Source organism: Podarcis vaucheri (genome assembly GCF_965113315.1).
Source record: "Podarcis vaucheri genome assembly, chromosome: 4".
In the NCBI taxonomy this organism is placed as follows: Eukaryota; Metazoa; Chordata; class Lepidosauria; order Squamata; family Lacertidae; genus Podarcis; species Podarcis vaucheri.
In genome coordinates, this window is record NC_138762.1 from 233311 (window position 1) to 248792 (window position 15482).

The 15482-nt window shown below is 43.5% G+C and overlaps 1 protein-coding gene and 1 long non-coding RNA gene across 2 annotated transcripts; one reads left to right on the forward strand and one right to left on the reverse strand.

Annotated features, from left to right (window-relative positions):
* The first annotated feature begins 3071 nt into the window (after positions 1-3071).
* On the forward strand, positions 3072-3880 carry LOC309531256. The gene is made up of 2 exons (XR_014219178.1): positions 3072-3349; positions 3613-3880. It is a non-coding gene; the product is annotated as an uncharacterized lncRNA (long non-coding RNA).
* Positions 3881-4784: 904 nt separating this feature from the next.
* Positions 4785-11013, reverse strand: LOC309531619 (uncharacterized protein). Its single transcript, XM_082221206.1, has 2 exons — positions 10909-11013; positions 4785-10454 (listed from the first exon to the last, which is right to left on the reverse strand). The coding sequence occupies exons 1-2, from the start codon at positions 10919-10921 to the stop codon at positions 9364-9366; spliced, it is 1104 nt and encodes a 367-aa protein (XP_082077332.1). The 5' UTR covers positions 10922-11013; the 3' UTR covers positions 4785-9363.
* Between the last annotated feature and the right edge of the window lie 4469 nt (positions 11014-15482).

Sequence of the window (15482 nt, forward strand, 5' to 3'; positions counted from 1 at the left end):
TCCCGGGGCAGAGGAACAGATCTGTCTTGGTCCCCACTTCGTGGGGGAATGGACTAGATGCCTCTTGGGGTCCCATCTCTGCATTTCAGGGGTCAGACTATATGTGTTTTAACAATGAGTCCGTAAGTACTGTGGAGGCCAATTCTGGATCCACACGTCCTTTCACAGAGGGAGTGGATCACGGTGTGGATTTGCCAATGGTCAGGATGGGAGTTACAGCTCAGCAACATCTGGAGTGTCAAAGGTTCCCCATCTCTGGATTACTGGCACTGGCAGAGGAAGAGGGTAGTGGGGGGAGCTCACTGCCCCCCAGCAGCACAATCCCGGTGGGGTGCCATTGCGACTGGCCCCCCGCCCGTGCTGGGCATCACGCCCCTGCGGGCAGTGTGCCACGCCCCCGGGACACGGGACACGCCCCCACCTGCTCTCCGCTCCCCCCCCCCCCCCCGCTGCCGGAGCATGAAGCTCCAACACTAATTACTGGATCTATCCAGAGATACCTACTGTATGTCCTCCACAAGGTCTTCCAGCATATTTGCATGCCAAGTGGCATCTATTCCCCCCCCAAAAAAAAATGTTCTCTTTAATGGTGGAGGTTGAAATGATTGATAGCTATAACAGTGGTTACCAAAAGGTGCTTCTAGAGTCCTTCAGTCACAGGAACATATGTGTTATTAATGTAAGTATAAAAAATTTTAATTGTAGCCAATGTAGCATCAGAGGTTAAGCAGATTTTAAATATGTAGAAGTAGTCCATTAACAATGGGAAATGAGTATGTCCATCCACTTCCGGCCCCAAAATTATGAGTATAGCAAAGGGCAAGAATAAGAGAAAAAAAGCCTGACATAGTCTGCATGCCTGATTTCAGTAAAGTTGGTGCTAGGAAACAAGAAAAGTAAGTTTTACTCCTGTCCTTCTCTGCTGTTCAATCTCAAACTACAGGGTCTTAGACTTACACAATAAATTGATATTGATATCTAAAAATATTGGTTTAGGGTAAACAAATGATGATTTCAGTTGATTTAACTTCTTATTTCTGAAGTATCTGTGGATTTATATGAAATTACTTTATTTGTTTCCTTAGAGAGTTTGGATAATTGTAATAAAATTTTCAATGAACTTAAGAACTGTAACATACCAAACAACATACAAAGTCAGATTTCTCTCTCTCTCTCACACACACACACACACTGTAATACATATTGTGAGTACAAATTATTATTCATTCCAAGTGGAATGAAAATCCAGTTAAATGGATTTAGAATATACTTCTGCAGTGTTTTTACAGCTTCATTCCATATATGCCTTATCAAGCCCATTGAGTCTTAGGCTGCAATCTTATGCTCGTTTACCTGGGACTAAATCCCAGTAAACTCAACAAGGGTTACTTCTGAGTACACATGCCTATGATGTCACTGTTAAACTCCTACCCAGAATAAAATTTAAAATACTAACTGATGTAAAAGAAAGAGGGGGATTTGCCCTGCCAGACCTTAAACTCTATTATGAATCAGCAGCTTTCTGCTGGTTGAAAGACTGGCTGCTTCTTGAGAACACAGACATTTTGGACTTAGAAGGTTTTAATAATGTTTTTGGGTGGCATGCATACTTGTGGTAGGACAAGGTTAAAGCACATAAAGCGTTTAAAAACCATATTGTCAGGAAAGCATTGTTTAATGTCTGGACAAGATATAAAGACTTACTTGAAAACAAAACCCCAAGGTGGTTGTCGCCGATGGAGGCGAAGGCTCAGAAAAAGCTCAATATGGAGGCCAAGTGGCCGAAATATTGGGAAATTTTGGAGCAGGAAGGAGATAATCTGAAGTTGCAGAGTTTTGAGAAACTAAAAGATAAAGTGCGAGACTGGCTTCACTATTACCAAATAAGAGAGACCTTTAATCTAAATAAAAAAATTGGCTTCCAGGTGGAAAAATCAAAGTTGGAAACAGAACTGTTAGATCCTAAAACAAAGATACTTTCAAGAATGTACAACTTGCTGTTGAAATGGAACACCCAGGATGAGACGGTTAAATCTGCTATGATTAAATGGGCACAAGATGTTGGACATAACATTATGTTTGCTGACTGGGAACAGTTGTGGACCACAGGTATAAAATTTACGGCATGTAATGCCCTAAGAGAGAATATTATGAAAATGATTTATAGGTGGTACATGACCCCAGTCAAGCTTGCAAAAATTTATCATTTGCCCGATAATAAATGTTGGAAATGTAAAGAGACTGAAGGTACATTCTTTCACCTTTGGTGGACGTGCCCAAAGATTAAGGTTTTCTGGGAAATGATCTGTAATGAAATGAAAAAGGTATTTAAATATAACTTCCTGAAGAAACCAGAGGCCTTCCTCTTGGGCATAGTCGGCCAATTGGTGCCAAAGAAGGACAGAACTTTTTTTATGTATGCTACAACAGCAGCAAGAATACTCATCGCTAAGTATTGGAAGACACAAGATTTACCCACTCTGGAAGAATGGCAGATGAAGGTGATGGACTACATGGAATTGGCAGAAATGACTGGCAGAATCTGAGCTCAAGGAGAAGAGGTGGTGGAAGAAGACTGGAAGAAATTTAAAGACTACCTGCAGAAATACTGTAAAATTAATGAATGTTGAAGGGATGTTGGATTGAAAATAAGCGGTATTGGTAAAAAGATGAACAAGAATATGTAAACGCGGATTGATAATGGCTGGAAATATATAGTTATAACAGGTTAAGATAATAAGTAAAGTTAAATGATAGAGGGTAAGGATTTGCTGAACTAACTATGTGAACTGGAATACAGAAAAGGGGGGTGTGAGGAGGTCAGGAAATAAGTAAATGAAACATAAGACATGAAAATATTGATTATTTTTCTTTTTTTAACTTTTTTCTTTACTTTTTATGTATTTTGTCTTTGTATTTTTGTGGTTTTTTTGCCTTTTATTATTATGCTTTTTTATTTTCTATTTATAATTTTGTAACTTTCTATTGTCTGAAAAAGTTTAATAAATATCATTTTAAAAAAATAAAAAATAAACTCCTACAAATTACAAATTCTTGTCCTAGGAGTTCTTGAGAGACTTCCTGGGGTCATATGAACCAATCTGTTGTATATTTGTAATTCTAATACTAAGATATAAATTGATTTGTACGGTCCTGTTTGGTGTAACCTGACTTCCAGGGATGTTTGAAGGTCAATATTCTCAGCAACCTAGTAGGTTCCTGCTCATTAATGGAGAACAGGAGAATTAAGAGTATTCAGCCATTGGCACCTTGCAAGGGAGAACTGAGGACTGAAGACTCTGGGCAAAGATTAGCCATACCTTCACTCAAAGCAATCCTGTCTCCTTAGGTAGGCTTGCTATACACCTTGGGCCTCCCCATCTCCCTCCCAGTAAGCAACAGTGACCCACAAAATGTCGGAATCTCCACTCGGGCGAGCTGAGAAAGCTCACCTTCCAGCCGAGTCCTCCGGAATCGCCTCCGATGAATAATTAACAACCTTGAGCCTTTGATGAGGCTCCAAGGCACGTTCCCCCATTCAGCAGAGAATCCAGGCAGCAGAAGTGATGAGATTTATGGCTACATCACTATGCTTTATTTCTTACTACGCAGACAAAGAAAAATACATCCACTACCTGTGAGAGCAGAGAGCAACCAAACAACTACGGAACAAAGGAAACAGGAAACCAGTAATGTCACATCCGTCTCCCATTCCCGTGAGACTTCCAACAGCCTGCACTGTCTCTGGAATGTAAACAGAGCCTTGTGACTCTAAGCAGCTGCTCAGTGGCAAAACAGAAACTAACACAAAATAGTGAAAATAATGTTGGGAAATGTGTGAATACCAGTATATTAGGATAAATGCACATAAAATTGTATTAATTTTTGTGTGGACTTTTTATTTATTTATTTATGTTTAACGAACTGGTGTGGAACAGGGCAAACTCAATTTAGGACTGGAAAAATGGGAAACAGAGAGAAATTGAAATTCATGGTTTTATCCATCTTTAGTTGTATCTGATACTAACTAGACCTGTGACCAGAGGCCCCCACCATTGATTTTAGGCTTTTGGGGCGATAACAAAAACTTCAAATAGCTCCTGAAAATGAAGAATAAGTTAGTGAATATGATACAGAAGTGGCGAAATGTGATGCTTCAAACTGGCCAAAAATTCAGCCATATTCCTAAGGTGTGGGTTTCTGAATGCTCTTCAAGGGCAGCCCCAGACAAAACACATTGCAGTAATCCAGCTTTGAGGTAATTAAGCTATGTGCAACCAGGGCTATGGCAGTGATCTGCCTTTTTCATAAAAAAAGTGCACATAGTACATGTATGTGTAGTTTGACCTTGTGAAAGAGCAATGGCAATTTTGTACATTCACAAGAGCTTGTTAGCCACTTTGGCATGGAACTCCTTTATTTTCAGTTTTTATTTAAGTGAATTTCCACCCAGGGATGGCTGTGAGCAGGATTCCTGCACTGCAGGGGGTTGGACTAGATGACCCCTTCCAACTTCATGATTCTATGATTCTACATTTGATTTGTAAGTTGATATAACTTCTAAGGACTTTGGCTTATTTTTTAAGAAAATATAAATATTTTAATTCATAACAATGATTTCATAACATAACCTTACACTGTGCATTTGTCACTACATTTGGCCTGAGCAAAAACTCAAGGAGAAGTTTATATGTGTGCCAATGCCTCTGCATTCTTAGTAATGGTGTATAATTATGATGTGGATGCCTGGAACTTTTGGACATATGGTAACAATGAAAAAGTAGTAAGAATAGATAATGCACTTTATTGGGCCAGCATATTAAAAACAATCATTGCAAATTGTTCTTCATTGTTGACAGGTTTAAAGAGACACATAAAGTACAAATATTTGCTGCATAAAATCACATTTTAAAAAATAAAATTAAATAAAATACACTGACATTCTACTCACTCATTACCACAAAGTCTATATACTTAGCAATGTGGGCATTGGATAACATTATGTCCCTGGTCCAGAGAAAGTTAGTCATGCCTAAGTCCTGCTGAAACCTATAAAAAATGTTAATGGCAACCCTATGGAATCTTGTTTATATAAAGCATGTTTAGGAGCAGTACTCCAAGCCTTAAACCTTTTAAGTTCACTTTACTATATACTGAAATTCGTACACTTATTGAGGCTCTTATCACATTCGTTATTATTCCCATGTTACCCTTCCATACTCTGATCTTTTAAGAGGTGGGTGAGAATGCAGCCCACTCAAATTTCTTATGAATCGTTAGATATCAGGGGCATTAATTAGGTATGTACTAGATCCAGGATGTGAGAGTAAGCAATGCGAGTAGGTGAAGGCAACACTGAAACTTGCTTTAGGTGTCTGCAAATACTGCAGTTGTTGTTGTTTAGCCATTTAGTCGTGTCCAACTCTTCGTGACCCCATGGACCAGAGAACGCCAGGCACTCCTGTCTTTGTCCATGGAGTTTTCTTGGCAGGGATACTGGAGTGGCTTGCCAATTCCTGCTCAAAAATGCTGCAGTACCTTTATGCTTTTCATCACTCCTGCTATTTTTCTCCGGTGGGAGTCTGGGCTGCACTCTCTCTCCCTCTGTGTTCCCTCAAGCACGGAAACAGCGCTCGGAAGAACACAGGCAGCCCAACTTGGGTGTGTGCCTCCCATACAGAATGGGAGATGGACCTCCGCCCGCCCCGGACAAGGCGGCCATCGCCACCTGTCCCCGAACCCCACAGGCAGGCTGGCTTGGGGGGGAGGGGCATATGAGCTGTGCCTGCCATACATCTTCTTTTTCCAGGACACGTCCTCTTTTTCATGGGTATGTAAAATGGGAGTCGTCATAGCGATCCATAGTTAAAAGTAGCAGTCGGCAAATGTGTCCTCTTCCTTGCTCTTCAAAATATGGCAACCCCACCTGTACCCCAACTTGTGAGGGAAAAGTCTAAAGCGAGGAGGCAAGGGGAAAGGGATGGTTCCAGAAGGAGGAGAAGAGGTGCCTGATGTGAACTGAGGTCCAAGACGAGGACATCAGGACACCCATGAGTTGCAAACAGGCCCCGCAGCACCCGGATGACGGCTTGGGTAGTGGAGGAGGGCATCGGGGCCACCTCCAGCCATTTGGAATAGGTGTCCACCACTACCATAAAGGTTCAGCCGTGAACCCTCGTCCAGGGTGCCTTGGGCATCTCCCAGGTGTTGCCTTTAGCTGGACAGAAACATTTCTCACTCATCACTCCTTTGTGGAGAAATTGGCTTTTGGTCCACTGGACCAAGACATCTGGGGGCTGTGAGCAAATCCATCTCTCTGAGCGTCAGCTTTCCTAAGGTCACAGACTGTGCTACATAAATATTTGCCTCATGGGAGTGTTTACCACAAAGACACTGGGTAAAATTGCAAAACATTTATTGGAGTGTGTCATACAAAAGATTTCTACTCAAAAAAGGTATATCACAAATCATTGAAAAAGACAGAATTCACCATATATACCAATAATAAGGGGGGGGGGGATTGAAATGCAAACGTTTAGACCAGTTTCCTCCCAAAGGTGGGTAATGCCAACACCGTCTGCCGCATTCGCTTTGAGCCTTTCCTGCTGCCCTGCAGAGCAGCTGCAACCCCTGCCCTTGGCACATCATAGGCTGCGAAGACAGAACCAAGAAAGACTGCCTCTCTTGCGCCTCCCCAGGCCACAGAAACAGACTGTTCACTCAGGAGGGACAAAGCAGGCAATTCGTCCTCTTCCCTGGGAACTCCTGGAGCTGCAGGTAACACAGCCCAGCAGCCCAGTGGCATTCCAAGGGAGGAAGCAAACTGTAAAAAGATGGTGGCAGTTCTGGCTGAATCAAGTTCTCTCTTTAAAAAGCGTACTAAGGAACCAACACCATTAAAAAAGAAAGAAAAATGAAATGAGGAATAATTTGCAATATATAAAAATAGTTTCAGTCCTGGCCTTCAAAGGGGTAAAGCAGACCCCATGAGGCCCCTGAGCATGAGCAGAAGGTGCGCTCCGTGCTGAAGCTCAGCAAGTCTGGGTCTCCTCAGGGCCAGGGGGGTGACTGGGAGCCAAGGACCCTTCCAGGCCAGAGCACAAAAATAGGATCAGACCTGTCACCTCCGTGCAAACTTGGGGCAAACAAATTCCGATGAAAACTCAATTATTATTTTTAAAATAATTTTTATTAATTTTCCATTTAAACATATATAATCACATCATTATTATCCACTTTACTTCTTTGGCTCTTTAGAGCCTGTCAGCTTCCTTCCCTCCCACCTCTTGGCTTTCAAAACTAACCTTATATCTCAGCATTTTATATATTTTCCAATTCTAATATAACTCATTACAGTCATACCTCGGGTTGAAGTAGCTTCGAGTTGAGCGTTTTCGGGTTGTGCTTCGCGGTGACCCAGAAGTAATGGAGCACGTTACTTCCAGTTTTCACTGCTTGCGCATGCGCAGACGCTCAAAATGACATCACACACTTGTGCGGAAGCGACGAATCGTGACCCGCGCACGTGCAGGTTGCGTTCACTGCAGGATGCGAATGGGGCTCCAGAACGGATCCTGTTCGCATCCAGAGGTACCACTGTACTAAATACATCAAAATTTAAATATATATATAGAAAGGTAAAAAAAAATCTTTTTACAAGTCTTCAGATAACCCTACTAGTGTTGTTAATTGCTTACAGTGATCTTTCAAATATTATATAAATTTACTCCAGTATTTTTGGATGTACTTGATCGTGTTGGTTTCAGATTTATCCCGTCAGCTTTGCCAGTTCCACAAAGTCCATCATTTTCATCCACCATTCTTCTTTCACTGGTACTTCTTGTTATTTCAATTTTTGGGCTAAAAGGATTCTTGCCGCTGTTGTTCCATATATGAACAGTCTTTTATCTTTTTTCGTATCTCTTCACCTACTATACCCAGTAAAAAGACTTCTGGTTTTTTAACAAAAGTGTTTTTAAACATTTTCTTTAACTCGTTATATATCATTTCCCAAAAAACCTTCACCTCTTTACAAGTCCACCACATATGGTAAAAGATACCTTCCTTTTCTTTGCATTTCCAACACTTGTTAGATCTTGTCTTATACATTTTACCAAGTTTTGATGGTGTTAAATACCATCTATACAACATTTTCATCACATTTTTTTTAAGTGCACTATATGCAGTAAAGTTCATACCTTTATTCCACAGCCTTTCCCAAGATTCTAACTGAATATTATATCCAAAATCAAATGAAAGCTCAATTTGCAGGTCACTGACCTGTTCTACCTCTGTGGTCCGTTTTGGAAAGGATTTCCCATTTTTCTTTGTTTGTTCTTCCTGGTTCCTCTGTCACTCCTGCTCTGCTGATCCACCTGCTATTCCCCCCCCACCCGCCCACTTCTCTGGGTTCCAAAGATCTCTCCTTTTCCTCCCCACATAATCCATTTTCTTGGCTTTTTCAGGCCTCCCAACAGGGGCAGGCACAGTTGCTCTCTCCTTGACCTCCGCCTGCTCAGACAGGGAGGAACGGGGAGCTTCACGCCAGATGGGGAGGAAGGGGAAGGTTGAAAACACTGCCCATCTCCCTGAGCAGCCCAACAGGCTGAGGACTGGATTGGAATGGAATGGATTGATTGTATTTCTATACCACTTTCCATTCAAAGAAATCCCAAAGTGACTTACAAACAATAGAACATAACATCACAAATGCAGCATAAGTCATATGAAATAATTAACAAGTCATCAGTAAAATAAGCTGGATCCTCTGCAGCACCTTGGCCTTGCCTGCCCCAATCCACCTTATTTTAGTATCTACGCCAATTGACGGGCTCAAAGGAGGGCCTGTACGAGTGGTTTGATGCAGAGATACCAAGGAAAGATGTCAAAAGTGCCAGAATGACCAGTTCTAGTGCTTTATTCCAGAAAGGTGTAAATTTGTGACATACCTGCACAGCCCCGCTGCCGTTACAGACACGAGTAAGCCACCAGAGCAGTGAGAGGTCGTCATGACTTTTCTACAATGTGCTAATATATTAAGCAATACTTTTGCACAAAGTAGCGTATGTCACTTTGGCGAGAACCTCCCTTAACTCCACCTGGCCAATGAGGGCATAGGTAGCAAATACTCAATCTTACAGATAGGTTCCTTTTCTGGGCCAAGAGCCCAGCACCCCAGCCCACACACAAGCAGAGCGTCAAAGCAAGCCAATTTGCATATACCAGAGCAAATACATAAACATAGGTGAATTCATTACTTAAACAACTACCAATTAGTTTGGGGTTATCTTGACTACCACTGTGGCATTTGCAGGCCTTCCAGAACAGTCTCATCTTTGGTTCAACACTGGTTCCCATCCAATTCTACAATTCTGTGATTCTATGATTCTCCTCCCTGTGAGTTCTTTGATGGGAAGTGAGATGGGAGTTCCGACTGAAGCTCTTTCCACATTCCGAGCACTGATAGGGTTTCTCTCCCGTATGAACTCTTTGATGGGCCGTAAGATTGGCCCTCTTACTGAAGCTCTTGCCACATTCTGAGCAGTGATAGGGTTTCTCCCCTGTATGAATTCTTTGATGGGCCATGAGATTGGCCCTCTGGTTGAAGCTCTTTCCACATTCCAAGCACAGATAGGGTTTCTCCCCTGTATGAATTATTTGATGGGAATTGAGACTTTCCTTCTGGGTGAAGCTTCTTCCACATTCAAAGCACTGATATGGTTTTTCCCCTGTATGAATTCTTTGATGGGAAGTGAGATTTTCCTTTCGTCTAAAAATCTTTCCACACTCTTCACACCGAAATGGTTTCTCCCCACAATGAATACTTTGATGTTGACGAAAGGTTTTGCTTGTATTAAAGCTCTTTCCACATTCCAAGCACTGATACGGTTTATCCCCTGTATGAATTCTTTGATGGGAAATGAAACTTTCCTTCCAGGTGAAGCTCTTTCCACATTCTAAGCACTGATATGGTTCCTCCCCACTGTGAATTCTCTGATGGGAAGTGAGGTGAGTGTTCTGACTGAAGCTCTTTCCACATTCCAAGCACGTGTAGGGTTTCTCCCCACGGTGAATATTTTGATGTCTATGGAAGCTTGTGCTTGTATTAAAGCTCTTCCCACATTCCAGACAATGATATGGTTTCTCCCCAGTATGAATTCTTTGATGGGAAGTGAGATTTTCCTTCTGACTGAAGCTCTTTCCACATTCCAAGCACTGATAAGGTTTCTCCCCAGTATGAATTCTTTGATGGGAAGTGAGATGGGAGTTTCGAATGAAGTTCTTTCCACATTCCAAGCACTGGAAAGGTTTCTTCCCAATAGGATTTCCATGACTGGAAATGGAATGGGAGCTCTGACTGAAATTCTCTCCACCCTCTGAATATTTTGATTGTCTCTCCACTGTGTGTATTTTGCTGTGGTCTCCCTTGTTCTTAATTTCCAAATCATCACCACCTGCAACAAACAGCAAAATAGATTAAAGCCTTGGGAAGAAATGGAGCCTCAAAGTATTGAGCAATGCTAATTAATGCTATTTAATGCTACTTATGAGAACCTGAGATTTGAAAAACCTAGCTCTTTCCTGGGGTGGGTTTTATTTGGCCCATTAATGGAATCTGCTCCATCTCCAAAGGCTGCTGTCTCTTTGTTCAACCAAAAATAGACAGAAGCTACTCTGTAGTCTACATTTATCAGTTCAGACCAGGCTGATCATGGTTTAAGAAGGAATAACCGGAGGAAGAATATTCACAGACCAAACAGTAGACAGCCCTTCATTCAAGGCTGTGGAAGGTTTAGAATTCCAGGTGCTGTAGGTGGTGCAGTTGAGCTCCTTTAAGATACTGGAGGTTTCTCACTTAGGGATATGTATTGAATTTCAAAACACATGTGATCCAACAGGGAGCCTTACCGAGAGAGTCCATGATCCCACAAACAGCTACTTCTTCAAAGGACCCTAGAAGACAAAGAAAAATGCCATTCTCTTAGCATAAACATTATCTCCAACACATTGTTCTGTTGTTTGCTATGTTGTTTTAATAGGATTCTTTTGCTGCATGTTTTAATTGTGCATGCTTTTTTTAACATCTTTGTAAAAATGGCTGAAACTCCACATGGTGTTATTCTAATCATTCTGTCTGAGCAAGCCATGTGATGTTCTGGGGATTGAGATACCCTCCCGATGCCCTTAGCCAATGTCAAGGGGCACATGGGGGCACAGGGAGGTAGAGGATATTGGGGGAAGCCCCATTGTGCAAGTGATGGAGCTGGTTATGTGAATCCTGACCACTGATTTTTTTTTTTAATGGTTTGTCAACTGCTTAGAAGAGAGATTCATTCCGGCCCGGGGGAACCCTGGCTGCCCCCCCCCCACCGCTCAGCCTATGTCACCTCATTCCTCCTTCACCCTACCTGGTCTGGTTCCACAACCACTTCTTCCCATCTACCACCATGAAAAGATGAATGGGGAGGGGACTGGGGGCTGTGCAACAACCTTTGATAACACATTTAATTCTTGTTTTAAAAGAGCTGCTGGGGTTGTCCATTCATTTCCAGACCCAATTCAAAGTGCTGACGTGAGCTGTTCACTTAAGCAGAACCATCTCCTTCTCTACACTCTTGGGTGCTCAGGTTGGCAAAGGGGGTCTCTTGGGAGTTTCACCACCCTCTGCGTTTTAGGGGAAGTGGTAGCCCAAAACAGCGCATCCTTGTGGCAGTTCCTCGGCACTCGTAGCCAAGTAAGATTGTCCTCCATAAACACAGTTTTTACTGTGAGCCCATAAGTGACTGTGGAGGCCAATTCTGGATCCACACGTCCTTCCACAGTGGAGACATAGGTTTCTGGGCCCTCAAAGTGGACCATTCATAGTGGGATCAGGTGTTAAACAGGATTGTGTTATCACCCGAACTCTATTCAGTACTTTCATTGCCATGATCCTGGTACCTTCCCCTCTTCACTATGGCCTCTGACACTGGAGACTTGTGCTTTCAGGACCCACCCTATTGCTCTGACTGTCATTTGTATTCACTCTTGTTAATACGAAGGTTTGAAATGGTTGTAACCTGCCCTGGGCAATAAATGTAGTAGTAGTGATAGCAATACTCACAATAACAACCAGAACAATAATAATATAAAGCCTCAAGTGGGGGGGGGGATAAAGCCTCAAGATACATATACAGGAGACAGCTTTGTGGGCAGCATGGAAGATATTTGAATGAGATGGGAAACTGACATAGAAACCTCAATAAGTGAAAAAACATGGGAATCTATATGGCATAATCCATCTCTAAAAACAATTTCAGCTCACCTCCAGGAAATTTCCCTTAAAATTATCTTTTGGTGACTTTGCACTCCCCCCCACGCCCTGCAAAGATCAATCCATCCAGCTCACCATTATGCTGGCAAAGTTGTGGAGAATGAGGTTCCTACTTCCATGGTTGGTGGGAGTGTACTGTGGCCCATGCCTTTTGGCAAAAAGTTTTTCACCTGACCTCCAAAATTAACAAAATATCCCTCCTAATTTGGCACTTGCTTTATTATCACTAGATTTGACCCCAAGCTCCAACCTTAAATCTAAAAAATTTATTTCTTTCCTGTTCACAGCAGCTAAACTAATAATTTCCCAACGACGGAAGGAAACCTCTAATATACCAATAGAGGCTTGGGTTAATAATATCTGGAGTGCTGCTCTATCAGAACGCTGCACATACCATTGGCGACTAATCAAGGGCATCTCCCCCCCCCAAAAAAAAGACACATATAGAGCCTCAAGAAGACAGGGAGGAGCCTGTAGGAATTTGCAGTTTTTCTCCCTTTTCAGGTTTTAATTTTAAAGCCATCTGGGTTGGTGACCATCACTGCTTCCTGCAGGAGGGAGTTGCATAGTTTAATTCAGCACCACTTGAAGAAGCCCTTTCTTTTTTCTGCCCTCCATCTTCCAACAGTCTTTCCATATTTGTTGCAGGGGTCAAGTTTTCGTCTCTATTTCTTGCATGGAACAGTCTTCCTAGGGAGGTGGTGGACTCTCCTTCCTTGGAGCTTTTAAGCAGAGGTTGGATGGTCATTTGCCAGGGATGCTTTAGTTGCAAGGGGACTAGATGACCCACGGAATCCCTTCCAACCCTACAATTCTGTGGTTCTATCATCTTATGCCCAAAAGTTTCTGTCCCGCTACAATCTCAATTTCGCTTACAGTGGTACGGTACCTCAGGTTACAGACGCTTCAGGTTACAGACTCCGCTAACCCAGAAACAGTACCGCAGGTTAAGAACTTTGCTTCAGGATGAGAACAGAAATTGTGCAGCAGCGGCGCAGCGGCAGGCCCCAGTAGCTAAAGTGGTGCTTCAGGTTAAGAACAGTTTCAGGTTAAGAACGGACCTCCGGAACGAATTAAATACTTAACCCGAGGTACCACTGTATTTGCATGCTGTCTTTCCCCTGACCCAAAGACCCTCCCTAAAGCGGAAAGCAGCGTATTGATCCAAAGGCAGACTTAGAGTTGCAAAGCTCCTGTCAACTCGCTCGCTGCCTGCCTTTGCAGAGGAGACGCGGGCAGCAACCTCGGCTCCCGGCCTTGCTGTGAGGGGCTTGGACCCCTGGAGTCCCTTCCGGGCTCTATGCACAGCGCCCAGCCCCATGCATCCTCCCTAGCGACCCTGCCCACCCCCGAAACCCCCGTGCACCCTATGGGGGGGGGGGAGACAGCTAAGACTCACCAGATCCCAGATGGCGGCGCCGAGGCAGCATTTGCAGAGCGCAGAGACCAAAGCTACGCCCCTTGCAGGAAGAGCCCGGGAGGGAGGGGCTTTTGCTCGGGAGGACAAGCCCCCTTTTCCTTTCTTTTCTTTTCTTTTCTTTTCTTTTCTTTCCTGTCATCTCTAGGAACCCAGCTCAGTACATTTTAACCCGTGGCAAGCCGAGTGCACTGAGCTCACCCATCTCTTCCTCTCCGCAGTTCTTTCTCGAGACACACACAGAGCTAGAGAGAGAGAGAGAGAGAGAGAGAGAGAGAGAGAGAACGCAACACGCCAGGAGGAACCACGCGCATTGCACACACTCCAGGGATGTCTGATGGGGGTGTGACCGCTTGGTTGGCCTTCTGAGCTGTTCGCTCCTTTGGCCGGAAGCAGGAGGAACAGCTTGCAGTGAAAAACGCTCTGCAAGAAGCAGGAAACCTCTTCCCAGAATCTTAGAATGAGAGAGTTGAAAGGGACGCTGAGTGCCATCTAATCCTGCCACCTGAAAGTGTGTGGAGGCCCAAAGGGCCACAATAAATCTCCTTCTTCTTTGGCGATCACTCGTAGCCGAGTAAGAGCGTCTTCCCTAAAGCTAGAACATAAGTTGATACATGTTGCAAATGGCTACGCGTAACACAGGTTCCCAACATGAATACTAACCCAATGTAACTGATCACGGTGAGAATCAAAGCTTAGTCAGCAATGCTCATTGTGCATGTGTATTAAACATGAAATGAGGTAATTATGTATATGATTGGTGGAAATGGAAATGTTTTGTTTGAAACTTACAAACATCCTTGCCCTGACCCTTGGGCGGGGTTGCAGTTTTGCAAAAAGATTCGACTGTAAACCATTGCTTTGCAATAAACAACGATGGACTCCTAACTCCTCTTGTCTCTGAGTTTTATGGGTGTAACTCAAAAGATAAGCCATTTTTGGCTTACAACAAAAGGAAGGAATCTCAGCTAAAGCATCCATGACAGATGGCCATCCAAACTCTGCTTAAAAACCTCCAAGGAAGGAGAGTCCGCCATCTCCCAAGAGATTCTGCTACTCTTCCCGTCAGAATGTTCTTCCTGCTGCTTAAGCAGAAACTGCTTTCTGGTCCTCCGGGTCCCTTATTCTGGGTGCTCCCCTCTAGAGCAGGAGAAAACAAGTTTGCTCCGTCTTCCACAGGTCAGCCCTCCTGATATTGAAAGATGGCTCTCATGTCTTCCGTTCTGCCAGATCTCAGCTGAGGGAGGAATAAGGAGACACGCAGATCCTGCCTTTCCTGGGATTGAAGATGGGAGGTGCTACATTCATCCCAGTAAACATTCATATTGATTTCTAATTATATATATATATTTCCTTCCACTGGTACATCAAGCTCAGTATTTATACTGTAATAGATATGTGGGGTGGGACGCGGGTGGCGCTGTGGGTTAAACCACAGAGCCTAGGACTTGCCGATCAGAAGGTTGGCGGTTCGAATCCCCGCAATGACGGGGTGAGCTCCCGTTGTTCGGTCCCTGCTCCTGCCAACCTAACAGTTCCAAAGCACGTCAAAGTGCAAGTAGATAAATTGGTACCACTCCGGCAGGAAGGTAAATGGCGTTTCTGTGCGCTGCTCTGGTTCGCCAGAAGCGGCTTAGTCATGCTGGCCACATGACCATTGGCTCCCTTGGCCAATAAAGCGAGATGAGTGCTGCAACCCCAAAGTCAGTCACAACTGGACCTAATGGTCAGGGGTCCCTTTACCTTTTAGAT